Raw genomic sequence first — 15442 nt, forward strand, 5'->3', positions numbered from 1 at the left:
GTGATTGTTTTTTTTAAGACTTTGCAAACCCTAGAGGTTAGGAATCTGGGCTAATATCCATACTGTTTCTCTCTAGCAAAACACACAACACAGAATTGGTCTTGCCCTGACCCTTAAAAACAATGTGCACACAAACCATTGATGCTAAAATTATTTTATAATTTTATAATGCTTGAATAATTTAAGAATGTATATAGAAAACAAGGGAAAGAATGAAAATGAATTTCAGAAAATATTTGTCAAATTGCAGAGGTCACTTCTTAGCAAGGAAAACGTCAGGAACTGAAAAAAGACAAAACAAGTATCTGTTAGAATCATGTAATACTGTGTCAAATAAACTTCACTTATCAGTTTTAACATTCTCCTCTCTTACCTATGCATTCTGCCTTCGTTTTTTTTTGCATATAAGGGATTTCAGGACCTTAGCCAAACGATTTTTCCCAGCTGCAAATATAGAGACATCGGAGAGAGAGAGAGCGAGAGAGAGAGAGAGAGAGAGTGTTAGACAGAGATTGATAGAGATAGGAAAACAGAGTAAATGCGTGTGCGTGTGAGATAGATATATATATATATAGAAAGAAAGAAAATTATCCAGAACAGACATCAGCCATGTTTCCTAAAATAGACTTGAGTAAACATCAAACAGTTCTATTCCAATTGAGTACCAGAACCTATAGTGTGCTTGTGTGGTCTCTTTCTCTCTCGCTCTCTCTGGCTCTCTCTGTCTATATGTCTTGCTCTGTCTGTCTGCCTCTTTCTGTGTCTCTCTCTTTAAATTTTTTGTCTCCTTCTCTCTATCTTTCATCCTTTTTACCTGTACCTCACTGTGCCATCAAATATTTTGTGAAGTCTGTCCCTCTCTGTCCGCTTCATGTTTTACCTTTGCATTTTATCGGGTTTTTGATCATGCGGGTCCTTGCTCTTTAGCCCTGATGCAGTGAAAATAGAGTAATCTAAGGACAGAAAGGATTATACATGAATGGAGACTTGATAGGACGATAACACACAGCAATAAAAGTATAGTTAAGGCCTATAAGCTGTTTCAATGCACTAGAGGAGTACTGTGTTAATAAACTGCAGTCACACATAACTCAGTACCTTAGTGAGATACACTGCTGTTACTTAAATGAATAGTTTTATTAGCCTCCCCATGTGGATTAAGATGGCGTCGTCTGAGTGATGCTAAACCACCCTGAAGAAGGCTGCAAAGCCGAAACATCTGTGTACGCCATCCCTGATGCAGTTAAAATATATATTTTTTAAATCTAAAAATGACGTAAGCTTTATGTGACATCTTTTCGAGTGCAGACCATCGCACTGTTTTACTTATTTGAATTTACAGGTTTTTCGCACCAACCTAACTTTTGGGAGAGAGCAATGGTGCTCTTCGCTATTAAACCACAGATAATTCAATGTTTTGTGTTAGAGTCCCATGTCACTTATGTCACTTTGCCTGGTCCTACCTTTACACTGTGGTTGTCTGGTCTGTTTGCTTGTCCCTTCCTGATTCTCTACCCTGGCCATGTGATCCTGCAGGGCCTTCTCATTCCTCAGCCTGCTCTGCTCTTCTTTAGACACCTCCTTTTTCTTTCCCTCTGTCCCTTTGGCCATCTCTTTATCTCTCCTTTCCTTCTGACCAAGCCCCCGTTTCCCTTCTTCCACCATCCTCTCATATTTTTCCATAATGAGCTCTGCATCTGTCTTTGGCTCTGACACTTTCTTTTGGACAATCTCACTTTTGGTACTCACTTTGGCCTGCTGAACCGGGGGGACCTTGGCCATGCCTGAGAGAGAGAGAGCGAGAGAGACAGACAGACAGAGAGGGGGGTTTGGAAATAAACATCATTGCTGTTATTTAGAGCTTAGTGTGTCTCAGTTGGTCTTTCATGGTGCTTGCAACACCAGGCTTGTGTTTTCGATTCCCACAGGGGGCCAGTATAGTCGCTCTGAATAAGAGCATCTGCTCTATGACTAAAATGTAAATGTTAAATGTAAAAAGACAGCTCTACTGGTTATAGCATGGTCCTCCAACCCTCCTGACCTTTACACTTAGCTGGCTGTTCCTGACGAGACCCCTGAAGGACCTCTATCTCTGTCTTCTCTTGGTTCATTCCCCCACTTGTCAGGTCACTTTCACCTTTGACCTTTACTGGCTGATATGTCTGAGGGTTCTGAGTCTTTCCCTCCGCTGCAGCCCTCTGCTCTTGGTTTATCTTTCCAATCTTTTCTCTTGAGATCTCTCCATCAATCCTATCTGTATTCGGTAATGGTGTAACTGTGTAATCTTTGTTTTGTCTTTTCTTCTCATTGTCCTCTTTCCGCTTTTGCCATACTTCTTCAGTTATGAATCCATCGTCACTATCATAGTCACTCTCTGACCAGTCTGTGTCAATGTCCAGGTCCTGTTCACCTTTGACCTTTGTTGCCTGGTCTGTCTGAGTAGTGTTAGTCTTTCCTCCAGCTGCAGCAAACACAGACAAGAGAAAAGAGGAAGGGACATCACTAACAGATATAACACAGAGACACAGCTTTCAAGCTAGCTCAGCATGCATCATTGCATCAATATGGTAATTCTAGCCTTTTTCACCTTTGCACATTGCTGGCTGGTCCTCCTGAGGTTTCAGAGTATTTGACTCAGTTGCAGTAACCATGGAGACATCTGACAAGATAAAGTCAAATTACTGGTGTTAATATCAAAAGGAGTGTGTTTGATAATAATACCTTAAACACTAAAAGATGTACAGTGTTGACGATGCTTTCATACTGAACATGCTTTCAAATGAACAAATGAACGTCAGTTTAACTTCTAGTTTAGATTTACATTTGATTGAGTTGACAACTAATGTGAAATCAACAAAATGTAAACCATGTAATTGTATTTAGATTAAAAGTTGTGTGGAAAAAAACATTCCTGAAATTCCTTTACATTGATGACATTTTGCAAATCCAAGTAGTTTTCCATATTGATTCAATGTCATGTTATAAAATAGATGATTTTTTTGTGGAAAGAAGGGTGATTCAACCAGTTTGTGCCCAGTGAGTAGTGGGTCTTATGTGACACAACAATTCATAATGCTGCACCCCTCCTCTTTCTTACCTTTGCATTGCTGGGTCTGCTGAGTGTGAGCACCAGCTGAAAAGATGGATACATCTTCCGGGGGAGAGAGGTGGGCAAGAGGAAAGATAGATAAACATACTGAGGGAATTCATGCTCACTTCACAATCTGAACTTCTCCTTATCAGCTAGTGGTCTCTCTCTCTCTCTCTCTCTCTCTCTCTCTCACCTTTGCATTTTGCTGGCTGGACCTTTTTCTTCTCTTGGTTTATGTCGTCTCTCTCAGCTGTATTTCCATCATGTTGGAGTAGTGTACACGCTTTCTTTTCCTCAATGTCCACTCTCCACTTTGTCCATTCATCTTTACCTGTGTACTCATTGTCACTATCCATTGTTCCCTCACTATCATAGTCACTCTCTGACCAGTCAATGTCCAGGTCCTGTTCACCTTTGACCTTTGCTGCCTGGTCTGTCTGAGTGTCGTTAGTCTTTCCTTCAATTGCTAGTTGATCCTCACCTGGGCCCTGAGTCTTAACCGTTGCCGCTGCGAAAATTGAAAAATCTTTCATCCTCACTGTGTCTTCCACCCTCTTTCTTTCCTCCTTCTCCTCCTCCATCGTGGTCTTCTCTGCATGCTGTCTTTCCATCTTTATCATCCTCTCCTCCAACTCTCTAATTTTCCCAAACATTTCATTTTTCATGTCTTCCAGTTTAATTTCCTCCTCATGCTTTCTCATATCTTCTCTAATCTGACTCTCAAGTTCTCTCTCCTCCTCCCTCTCCTCCAGCTGTCTCATTTGTTTCTCCATGTGTGTCATATTTTCTTCTGCAATCTGTCTCTGCTTCTTTTTTTTCATTAGGTCCTCTTCCAGTCTCTTCATTTTAATTTCCTCCTCATGCTTTCTTTCCTCTTCTCTTTTTCTCATATCTTCTCTAATCAGACTCTCAAGTTCTCTCTCCCCCTCCCTCTCCATCATTTGTTTCTCCATGTGTGTCAATTTTTCTTCTGCAATCTGTCTCCGCCTCTTTTCTTTCAGGAGCTCTCTCCTGTCTCTTTCCCTTGCTTCCTTAACACACTTTTCTCCCATATTATTTTCATCTTCCTTTCTCTCTTCCAGGTCTCTTCTCTTTCCATCACTCAGTTTCTTCGTTAGACTGGTTTGCTTTTTCAGCATCTGCTGTTCTTCTCCCATCTTTCTCTTTCTCTTTCCTTCTTCCACCTTTCTCTTTGCCTTCCTTTCTGCTTTCATCCATTCCTCTTCCTTTCGGTAGTCTTCTTCCTTCCTGTAAAACTCTTTCCATTCCTCCATGCTCTTCTTTTTAGATATCTCCCACTCATCTCTCTCCTCCTGTCTCTTCTTCTGGAGCTCCATCTGTTTCTCTACCTTCTGCCTCTCAGATTTCTCCCTGAACCTCCTCCACTCCTCCTCCATCTCTCTCGTCCTTTCCCTCATTCTAATTTCCATTAACAGCAACTCTTCATCCTTCATCTGATTTATTTTTGCAAGCTCCTTCTTCTCCTCCCTCTTCATCCTCTCAAGTCTGTCCCTCTCCACCTCCTTCAACACCTTCTGTCTATTCATCTCCAGATACTGGTAATCCTGCTGTTGTCTCTCTTCTCCATACATCTCCATCTTCTGTCTCTCTATCTGTCTCGTCTCCTCCATACAGGCCCATTGCTTTAGCAGGCCCACCTCTTTCCTTAGCAGGCCCACCTCAAAATGCCAGTTGCTCTGACCAATACTCTGCACTTCCATAACGAATGAGCTCTAAAAGAGAGTTTGTAAATGTTAGCATCCTGCAGAATGCTGCTAAAGGAAAACAAATCCTTAAACAATCTAAAGACGTCATCGGCATCAAAAGGCATCAAGCACATCACTTTTAACAGTTCCATCTTTCCTTTTTACCCAATTGCCAAAGATGAATTTGACCTTAATGTACAGTATATTCCAAATTGACAGAAATTGTATTATTGTTAAAATTACTGACAATTTTCCCTGCAGATTGTCAATTGGAAGTTTATTTTACTTCTGTGTCTTTGTGCAAACTTCTAAAACCCTTCTGCAAACTACTCTCATATAAATAGAATGTGTAGAATGGAAATATCCCCTCAGACCCCGGCAATTTGACTGCACCCTCTCACGGTTACACTCAAAATGGCTAGCTTGGCATTGTTATACACAATTGCCATTGTTATTTGAAACGCCATGGCAAGGACTTCTCGTTGAAATGTGTGTAATGTCAGTTGACATCAAATAATGAGCACAATACAATCCTGTACTTCCTGGTTAATGGAGGACACTTCCTGCTTTGCTAAGGGTGCACCCATCAGCACGACATTGAATTGAATAGGGATGTCCTTTCTAGCAATTATATTTCTATTCCTGCTCTAACCATCTCTAGAATATCACCTCTCAACCATATTTTGAATTACTAGAGGGGCTACGTCATAAACTATCAAAGTTCCATAATGGGGTGAAAATGGCAGCCATCTTGGTCAGGGAGAAATCCAAAACCATTCTAATTGGAATGAATGGCTGTAGCGGCATAGGTGATGCATTTCCTGCTTTTACTTATGCAGGAAAATAAAAGTAAGGCATGTGATGTAATGAAATTATAGTCAACCTAAAATGTTGTCATATAATTAATTGGACATTTTTATTTATTTTTATTTTATTTCACCTTTATTTAACCAGGTAGGCAAATTGAGAACACGTTCTCATTTACAATTGCGACCTGGCCAAGATAAAGCAAAGCAGTTCGACACATACAACAACACATAGTTACACATGGAGTAAAACAAACATACAGTCAATAATACAGTGAAAAATAAGTCTATATACAATGTGAGCAAGTGAGGTGAGATAAGGGAGGTGAAGGCAAACAAAATATATATATAAATAAATAAAAATATAAAAAAGGCCATGGTGGCGAAGTAAATACAATATAGCAAGTAAAAAAACTAAATAAAAAAAAAACACTGGAATGGTTGGTTTGCAGTGGAAGAAAGTGTAAAGTAGAGATAGAAATAATGGGGTGCAAAGGAGCAAAATAAATAAATAAATACAGTTGGTAAAGAGGTAGCTGTTTGGGCTAAATTATAGATGGGCTATGTACAGGTGCAGTAATCTATGAGCTGCTCTGACAGCTGGTGCTTAACTTTTAACGAGCCACAAACCCGGATCCGGGATCCCCCCCATCAAAAAAGCAGACTAGCATAGCCTAGCCTAAAGCTACAGGGATATCATATAATCAAATGTTCATGAAATCACAAGTCCAAGACACCAGATGAAAGATACAGATCTTGTGAATCCAGCCATCATTTCCGATTTTTTAAAATGTTTTACAGGGAAGACACAATATGTATTTCTATTAGCTAACCACCATAGCAAAAGACACAGCTTTTTTTCCCCACCATTTTTTTCCTGCATAGGTAGCCATCACTAATTCGACCAAATAAAGATATAAATAGCCACTAACCAAGAAAAAACTTAATCAGATGACAGTCTGATAACATATTTATTGTATAGCATATGTTTTGTTTGAAAAATGTGCATATTTCAGGTATAAATCACAGTTCTACATTGCAGCTGCAATCTGAAATAGCGTCGATGCAGGCAGAATAATTACAGAGACCAACGTCAAATACCTAATTACTCATCATAAAACATTTCTGAAAAATACACAGCGTACAGCAAATGAAAGCCCAACATCTTGTGAATCCAGCCAATATGTCAGAATTTAAGTGTTTTACAGCGAAAACACAATATAGCATTATATTAGCTTACCACAATAGCCAGAAACACAACCGCATTTACCAGCAGCAAATGTTAGCGATCGTAACAATCCAGCAAAAGATATATAATTTGACTAACCTTGATAAACTTCATCAGATGACAGTCCTGTAACATCATATTACACAATGCATATAGGTTTTGTTCGAAAATGTGCATATTTAGCAGCACAAATTGTGGTTATACAATGTGACCAGTAGCAACATTTCATGCATTCTGGCCGGCGCCATCTTGGAGAGGCACCTAATCTAATCGATAAATAATCGTAAACTTGACAAAAAAATACAGTTTGGACAGCAAATGAAAGATGCATTAGTTATTAATGCAACCGCTGTTAGATTTTTAAAATTAACGTTACTAGACATACAGTGTGCGTTACAGCCAGACTAGTGCCGCAATTAATGGCGGACAAATCCTTTTACATTTTTCCACATAAATACGGAATAACATCATAAATAGCTCTTACTTTTGGACGAGCTTCCATCAGAATCTTGGGCAAGTTGTCCTTTGTCCAAAATAATCGTTGCTCGGTTGTAAAACGTCCTCTTCAACTTTGGAACTAGCAGCTAACAATAGCTATGTGGCGCAGACATGCCCAAATGTTCAAAACGCAATACTAAGGAAATTCCGAAAATCGCAATATACTCGCATAAACTGATATAACTTGGTTTAAAATAACTTCGTTATGATGTTTCTAACACCTATATCGAATTAAATTACAGACGGATATATCTAAGGCCGATAACTGAGCGTTTCAAAATGCCATCCTGAGGTCTTGCTTTGCGTCATGACGAACGTCGAAAAGAGAGCTCCCTCCGTTCCTTGGGGCTTTATAAGGTCTGAGATCTGCGTAGAAACTCCATTCCAATTCTCATTGGTTACTGACATCCAGGGGAAGGCGGGTGCAGTTCATGTCGACCCATAGGATACATGCAGAGCTTTAAACTGATCTGAGAACAGAGCCTCGTTTTCAGACCTTCGCAGTTCCTGTCATGAATTTCGCTGCAGAATGAGTTCTGTTTCACCCACAGACATAATTCAAACGGTTTTAGAAACTAGAGATTGTTTTCTATCCAATAGTAATAATAATATGCATATTGTACGAGCAAGAATTGAGTACGAGGCAGTTTAATTTGGGAACGATAAATGTCGAAGTTGAAACAGCACCCCCTATAGTGGCAAGAGGTTTTAAAGCTAGTGAGGGAGATAAGTGTTTCCAGTTTCAGAGATTTTTGTAATTCGTTCCAGTCATTGGCAGCAGAGAACTGGAAGGAGAGGCGTCCAAAGGAAGAATTGGTTTTGGTGGTGACCAGAGAGATATACCTGCTGGAGCGCGTGCTACAGGTAGGTGCTGCTATGGTGACCAGCGAGCTGAGATAATGGGGGACTTTACCTAGCAGGGTCTTGTAGATGACCTGGAGCCAGTGGGTTTGGCGACGAGTATGAAGCGAGGGCCAACCAACGAGAGTGTACAGGTCACAGTGGTGGGTAGTATATGGGGCTTTGGTGACAAAATGGATGGCACTGTGATAGACTGCATTCAATTTATTGAGTAGGGTTTTGGAGGCTATTTTGTAAATGACATCACCGAAGTCGAGGATTGGTAGGATGGTCAGTTTTACAAGGGTATGTTTGGCAGCATGAGTGAAGGATGCTTTGTTGCGGAATAGGAAGCCAATTCTAGATTTAACTTTTGATTGGAGATGTTTGATGTGAGTCTGGAAGGAGAGTTTACAGTCTAACCAGACACCTAGGTATTTGTAGTTGTCCACATATTCTAAGTCAGAGCCGTCCAGAGTAGTGATGTTGGACAGGCGGGCAGGTGCAGGCAGCGATCGGTTGAAGAGCATGCATTTAGTTTTACTTGTATTTAAGAGCAATTGGAGGCCACGGAAGGAGAGTTGTATGGCATTGAAGCTTGCCTGGAGGGTTGTTAGCACAGTGTCCAAAGAAGGGCCAGAAGTATACAGAATAGTGTCGTCTGCGTAGAGGTGGATCAGAGACTCACCAGCAGCAAGAACGACATCATTGATACAGAGAAGAGAGTCGGTCCAAGAATTGAATCCTGTGGCACCCCCATAGAGACTGCCAGAGGCCCGGACAACAGACCCTCCGATTTGACACACTGAACTCTATCAGAGAAGTAGTTGGTGAACCAGGCGAGGCAATCATTAGAGAAACCAAGGCTGTTGAGTTTGCCGATGAGGATGTGGTGATTGACAGAGTCGAAAGCCTTGGCCAGGTCAATGAATACAGCTGCACAGTATTGTTTCTTATTGATGGCGGTTAAGATATCGTTTAGGACCTTGAGCGTGGCTGAGGTGCACCCATGACCAGCTCTGAAACCAGATTGCATAGCGGAGAAGGTACGGTGGGTAATCTGTTTGTTGACTTGGCTTTCGAAGACCTTAGAAAGGCAGGGTAGGATAGATATAGGTCTGTAGCAGTTTGGGTCAAGAGTGTCCCCCCCTTTGAAGAGGGGGATGACCGCAGCTGCTTTCCAATCTTTGGGAATCTCAGACGACACAAAAGAGAGGTTGAACAGGCTAGTAATAGGGGTGGCAACAATTTCAGCAGATAATTTTAGAAAGAAAGGGTCCAGATTATCTAGCCCCGGCTGATTTGTAGGGGTCCAGATTTTGCAGCTCTTTCAGAACATCAGCTGACTGGGTTTGGGAGAAAGAGAAATGGGGAAGGCTTGGGCGAGTAGCTGTGGGGGGTGCAGTGCTGTTGACCTGGGTAGGGGTAGCCAGGTGGAAAGCATGGCCAGCCGTAGAAAAATGCTTATTGAAATTCTCAATTATAGTGGGTTTGTCGGTGGTGACAGTGTTTCCTATCTTCAGTGCAGTTGGAAGCTGGGAGGAGGTGTTCTTATTCTCCATGGACTTTACAGTGTCCCAGAACTTTTTTGAATTTGTGTTGCAGGAAGCAAATTTCTGCTTGAAAAAGCTAGCCTTGGCTTTTCTAACTGCCTGTGTATATTGGTTTCTAGCTTCCATGAAAAGTTGCATATCACGGGGGCTGTTTGATGCTAATGCAGAACACCATAGGATGTTTTTCTGTTGGTTAAGGGCAGTCAGGTCAGGAGAGAACCAAGGGCTATATCTGTTCCTGGTTCTAAATTTCTTGAATGGGGCATGCTTATTCAAGATGGTGAGGAAGGCATTTAAAAAAAATATCCAGGCATCCTCTACTGACGGGATGAGATCAATATCCTTCCAGGATATCTCGGCCAGGTCGATTAGAAAGGCCTGCTCGCTGAAGTGTTTCAGGGAGCGTTTGACAGTGATGAGTGGAGGTTGTTTGACCGCTGACCCATTACGGATGCAGGCAATGAGGCAGTGATCGTTGAGATCTTGGTTGAAAACAGCAGAGGTGTATTTGGAGGGCAAGTTGGTTAGGATGATATCTATGAGGGTACCCGTGTTTACGGAATTGGGGTGGTACCTGGTAGGTTCATTGATAATTTGTGTGAGATTGAGGGCATCAAGCTTAGATTGTAGGATGGCTGGGGTGTTAAGCATGTTCCAATTTAGGTCACCTAGCAGCACGAGCTCTGAAGATAGATGGGGGGAAATCAGTTCACATATGGTGTCCAGAGCACAGCTGGGGGCAGAGGGTGGTCTATAGCAGGCGACAACGGTGAGAGACTTGTTTTTAGAGAGGTGGATTTTTTAAAGTAGAAGTTCAAATTGTTTGGGAACAGACCTGGATAGTAAAACAGGACTCTGCAGGCAATCTTTGCAGTAGATTGCAACACCGCCCCCTTTGGCCGTTCTATCTTGTCTGAAAATCTTGTAGATGGGGATGAAAATGTCAGAATTTTTGGTGGTCTTTCTAAGCCAGGATTCAGACACGGCTAAAACATCCGGGTTGGCAGAGTGTGCTAAAGCAGTGAACAAAACAAACTTAGGGAGGAGGCTTCTAATGTTAACATGCATGAAACCAAGGCTATTACGGTTACCGAAGTCATCAAAAGAGAGCGCCTGGGGAATAGGAGTGGAGCTAGGTACTGCAGGGCCTGGATTCACCTCTACATCACCAGAGGAACAGAGGAGGAGTAGGATAAGGGTACGGCTAAAAGCTATGAGAATTGGTCGTCTAGAACAGAGAGTAAAAGGACGTTTCCGGGGGCGATAAAATAGCTTCAAGGAATAATGTACAGACAAAGGTATGGTAGGATGTGAATACAGTGGAGGTAAACCTAGGTATTGAGTGATGATGAGAGAGATGTTGTCTCTAGAAACATCATTGAAACCAGGTGATGTCATCGCATATGTGGGTGGTGGAACTGAAAGGTTGGATATGGTATAGTGAGCAGGGCTAGAGGCTCTACAGTGAAATAAGCCAATAAACACTAACCAGAACAGCAATGGACAAGGCATATTTACATTAAGGAGAGGCATGCTTAATCAAGTGATCAATAAGTGTCCAGTGAGTAGAGGTTGGTTGGGGTCACGGCGATCCGGGTAGATGGCTATCGGTAGCAAGATAGCATAGGATGGAGGTCTATTTTTAGACACCTCATGCGTTTCCGTCGGTAGATTAGTGGGGTTCCGTGTGGTAGAGGGTAAATACAGTTTTTATACCAATTGTTTTACACTTTATCCTATCACAGCACTGGGAAACCATGGTTAACCAACTCCCTGACCAACATGGCTGACTTTTGGACAATCATAAGAAGGTTCATTTCCATTCTAATATTCTAATTCCTAATTCTATGAAATTGACATTGTGTTTTACACTGTGACATCACACATTGTGTCTCACAGAATAGCAATGTAACGTTTGGCTGAATTGGCTCAGTAGTGTGAAAAGGGTGTATAGCCCTCTGTACCTCTAACCTCTTAGCAGTAAGAACCATAGCACACTATCAGGGATGAGGGAAGATGTGTGGGCGGGTGCTGAGGAATATTTTTCTCCGCTCTGCTGTTGAGTATTTTTCTCCACTCAAAGGCCTAGTGCACTAATTTGGTGTAAAAATACATTTGTAATAATAAAAAATAAAACATGTATTTATTTATTACAATGTATCAGGGGGTGCTGCAGCACCCCTACCCCCTGTGGCTATGTATCCTGTGATTATAGTGACAGTATTTCCAAAAAACATAACCTCCCAGTTTCCCTAGACACAATTGACATGCATTCATTCAAACTACTATTAAAGCATTTAACCTATGCGGTGTCTTTCATCAATGCCTACATTTCTAGTGTCTCTAATACATTATTTTGCATCTCACCATAAGACTGCCCTGTATCCAAACTTAAAAAGCTGTGACCAACCAATTATGCAAACTTCTCTTTATACTATAGATTTTGTGTAAATCTTTTCAAAATGTTTATAGTACAGTACACTATGCTGTTAATGCAAACCAATCTTTAACCAAGAAAATATTAATTTAAACATAAGACAGGAGTTAGATACTCGCAGTAGGCTAAGGATTTCTATCATATTTGCCTAAAACCGTCCTCTCCATTATAGTAGATTCACCATAACTTTTGGAAAAATGTATAAACATGACTTACCAATATGATGACCGTCTCCAACTAAACTTCTCTAGGAATGTTCTCCCACCTAAGATTCTAGCCTAATAGCAAGAGGATTCTATCTTCTTATGACCGCATGATCCATTATTACATCACTCTAAGAACGCAATTACTCATCCTCAATGCTTCACTGTGTACAACTACAGACTCCAAGTTCATTGTTTTATTTATTTCACCTTTATTTAACCAGGTAGGCCAGTTGAGAACAAGTTCTCATTTACAACTGCAACCTGGCAAGATAAAGCATAGCAGTGCGACAAAAACAACAACAGAGTTACACATAAACAAACGTACAAATCAGATATTTTCACATTAGATATTTTACAGGTCAAAAGACCATTTAGTGAAAAAAAGATCAGAATTGGGCTGCCTGTGTAAACTGAGCCATAGTACGACATCCCTTGTCACCTGAGATTCAGACGAGGAGCAAACATAGAGACAGGGGACTCCTCTTTGTGTCTGTGGCATTATAGCGTCTAACAGCACTGGCAGTGCCATTGAGGCTATCTCCATTTTGAAGTAGTAATTTTTCTTCTTCACGATTGACTGATCCGTCAAGATGACCGTTGGACATGACTACAACAAGTTCACCAGGAAAGATCAGCCAAAGAAGTGGAAGTCCCACCCAGTTGACTACATTGAAATGGTGGAAGCCCTCAATGGCACTACCCATGCTAATACAGACTTTTAGCCTCGATCATTCTCCTATGGGAGCAAAGCATATCCACATGGGGACGTATGGAATGTGCTTACGTTTGACATTTGAGTAATTTACTGTATGTCTGCCTCTATCTCTGTCTATGTCCGTCTGTCTGTCTGTCTGTCTGTCTTGCTCTGTCTGTCTGCCTCTCTTTTTCTCGCTTTGTCTCTCTCTCTCTTTTCCTTTTTTGTCTCCCTCTCTCTATATCTCTCATCCTTTTTACCTATACCTCACTGTGCCATCAAATACTTTGTGAAAAGTCTGTCCCTCTCTATCCCCCTTCATGTTTTACCTTTGCATTTTACTGGCTGTTGATCATACGGGTCCTTGCTCTTTAGCCCCGATGCATTGAAAATAGAGTTTTCTAAGGACAGAAAGGAATATACATGAATGGAGATTTGATAGGACAATAACACACAGCAATAAAAGTATAGTTAAGGCCTATAAGCTGTTTCAATGCACTAGAGGAGTACTGTGTTAATAAACTGCAGTCACACATAACTCAGTACCTTAGTGAGATACACTGCTGTTACTTAAATGTAATAGTTTTATTAGCCTCCCCATGTGGATTAAGATGGCGTCGTCTGAGTGATGCTAAACCACCCTGAAGAAGGCTGCAAAGCCGAAACATCTGTGTACGCCATCCCTGATGCAGTTCAAATGTATATTTTTTCAATCTAAAAATGACGTAAGCTTTATGCGACATCTTTTCGAGTGCAGACCATCGCACTGTTTTACTTATTTGAATTTACGGGTTTTACGCACTAACCTAACTTTTGGGAGAGAGCAATGGTGCTCTTCGCTATTAAACCACAGAGAATGAAATGTTTTCTGTTCGAATCCTCTGTCACTTTGCCTGGTCCTACCTTTACACTGTGGTTGTCTGGTCTGTTTGCTTGTCCCTTCCTGATTCTCTACCCTGGCCATGTGATCCTGCAGGGCCTTCTCATTCCTCAGCCTGCTCTGCTCTTCTTTAGACACCTCCTTTTTCTTTCCCTCTGTCCCTTTGGCCATCTCTTTATCTCTCCTTTCCTTCTGACCAAGCCCCCGTTTCCCTTCTTCCACCATCCTCTCATATTTTTCCATAATGAGCTCTGCATCTGTCTTTGGCTCTGTCACTTTGTCATTCTCATCTTTCTTTTGGACAATCTCACTTTTGTTACTCACTTTGGCCTGCTGAGCCGGGGGGACCTTGGCCATGCCTGAGAGAGAGAGAGAGAGAGAGAGAGTAATATATATATGTAACCCTCAATGAGGGTTGTGTGAGGGCCCGACCCCCACAGGTGGGGGTTGTGCTTACAGCCCAACACCGTGCAGGACGTTTGGCATTTGCCAGAGAACACCAAGATTGGCAATTCGCCACTGAGCACATGTGACAGAGTCTGAAGACGCCGTGGAGAATGTTCTGCTGCCTGCAACATCCTCCAGCATGACCGGTTTGGCGGTGGGTCAGTCATGGTGTGGGGTGGCATTTCTTTGGGGGGCCGCACAGCCCTCCATGTGCTCGCCAGAGGTAGCCTGACTACCATTAGGTATCGAGATGAGATCCTCAGACCCCTTGTGAGACCATATGCTGGTGCAGTTGGCCCTGGCTTCCTCCTAATGCAAGACAATGCTAGACCTCATGTGGCTGGAGTGTGTCAGCAGTTCCTGCAAGAGGAAGACATTGATGCTATAGACTGACCCGCCCGTTCCCCAGACCTGAATCCAATTGAGCACATCTGGGACATCATGTCTCGCTCTATCCACCAACGCCATGTTGCACCACAGACTGTCCAGGAGTTGGCGGATGCTTTAGTCCAGGTCTGGGAGGAGATCCCTCAGGAGACCATCCGCCACCTCATCAGGAGCATGCCCAGGCGTTGTAGGGAGGTCATACAGGCACGTGGAGGCCACACACACACTACTGAGCCTCATTTTGACTTGTTTTAAGGACATTACATCAAAGTTGGATCAGCCTGTAGTGTGGTTTTCCGCTTTGATTTTGAGTGTGACTCCAAATCCAGACCTCCATGGGTTGATAAATTTGATTTCCATTGATAATTTTTGTGTGATTTTGTTGTCAGCACATTCAACTATGTAAAGGTAAAAGTATTTAATAAGAATATTTCATTCAGATCTAGGATGTGATATTTTAGTATTTCCTTTATTGTTTTGAGCAGTGTATATATATATATATATATATATATATATATTTTTATTTTATTTTAATTTTGCCCACCAAGCAAGGAGTTTTTGTCTGGAGGTCAATGAGTGTCGAATTTGACCAACAAAGAAATTAATGGATTATTTGTTACGTGAGGTTTATTTGATTGAATAGAAGTTTCATAATAAGGAGGACACATG

The 15442-nt window shown here is 41.7% G+C and overlaps 1 protein-coding gene across 1 annotated transcript; it reads right to left on the reverse strand.

The window, feature by feature from the left end:
- Window positions 1–1422: 1422 nt before the first annotated feature.
- LOC129848661 (golgin subfamily A member 6-like protein 22) lies at window positions 1423–4587 on the reverse strand. The gene is made up of 4 exons (XM_055915758.1): window positions 3285–4587; window positions 3098–3151; window positions 2042–2461; window positions 1423–1784 (listed from the first exon to the last, which is right to left on the reverse strand). The coding sequence occupies exons 1-4, from the start codon at window positions 4585–4587 to the stop codon at window positions 1423–1425; spliced, it is 2139 nt and encodes a 712-aa protein (XP_055771733.1).
- Window positions 4588–15442: the final 10855 nt, after the last annotated feature.

Source organism: Salvelinus fontinalis, unplaced genomic scaffold (assembly GCF_029448725.1).
Source record: "Salvelinus fontinalis isolate EN_2023a unplaced genomic scaffold, ASM2944872v1 scaffold_1088, whole genome shotgun sequence".
Taxonomy (NCBI): Eukaryota; Metazoa; Chordata; class Actinopteri; order Salmoniformes; family Salmonidae; genus Salvelinus; species Salvelinus fontinalis.

Bases quoted from the DNA above. Each gene is read 5' to 3' on its own strand.
- LOC129848661 (XM_055915758.1), bottom strand. From the start codon at position 4,587: ATGAAGAGGGAGGAGAAGAAGGAGCTTGCAAAAATAAATCAGATGAAG. The intron at 3,152-3,284 runs GTGAGAGAGAGA...CTCCCCCGGAAG, and splicing joins CCAGCCAGCAAAATGCAAAG to ATGTATCCATCTTTTCAGCT. The intron at 1,785-2,041 runs GTCAGGAGGGTT...TCTCTCTCTCAG, and splicing joins ACAGCCAGCTAAGTGTAAAG to GCATGGCCAAGGTCCCCCCG.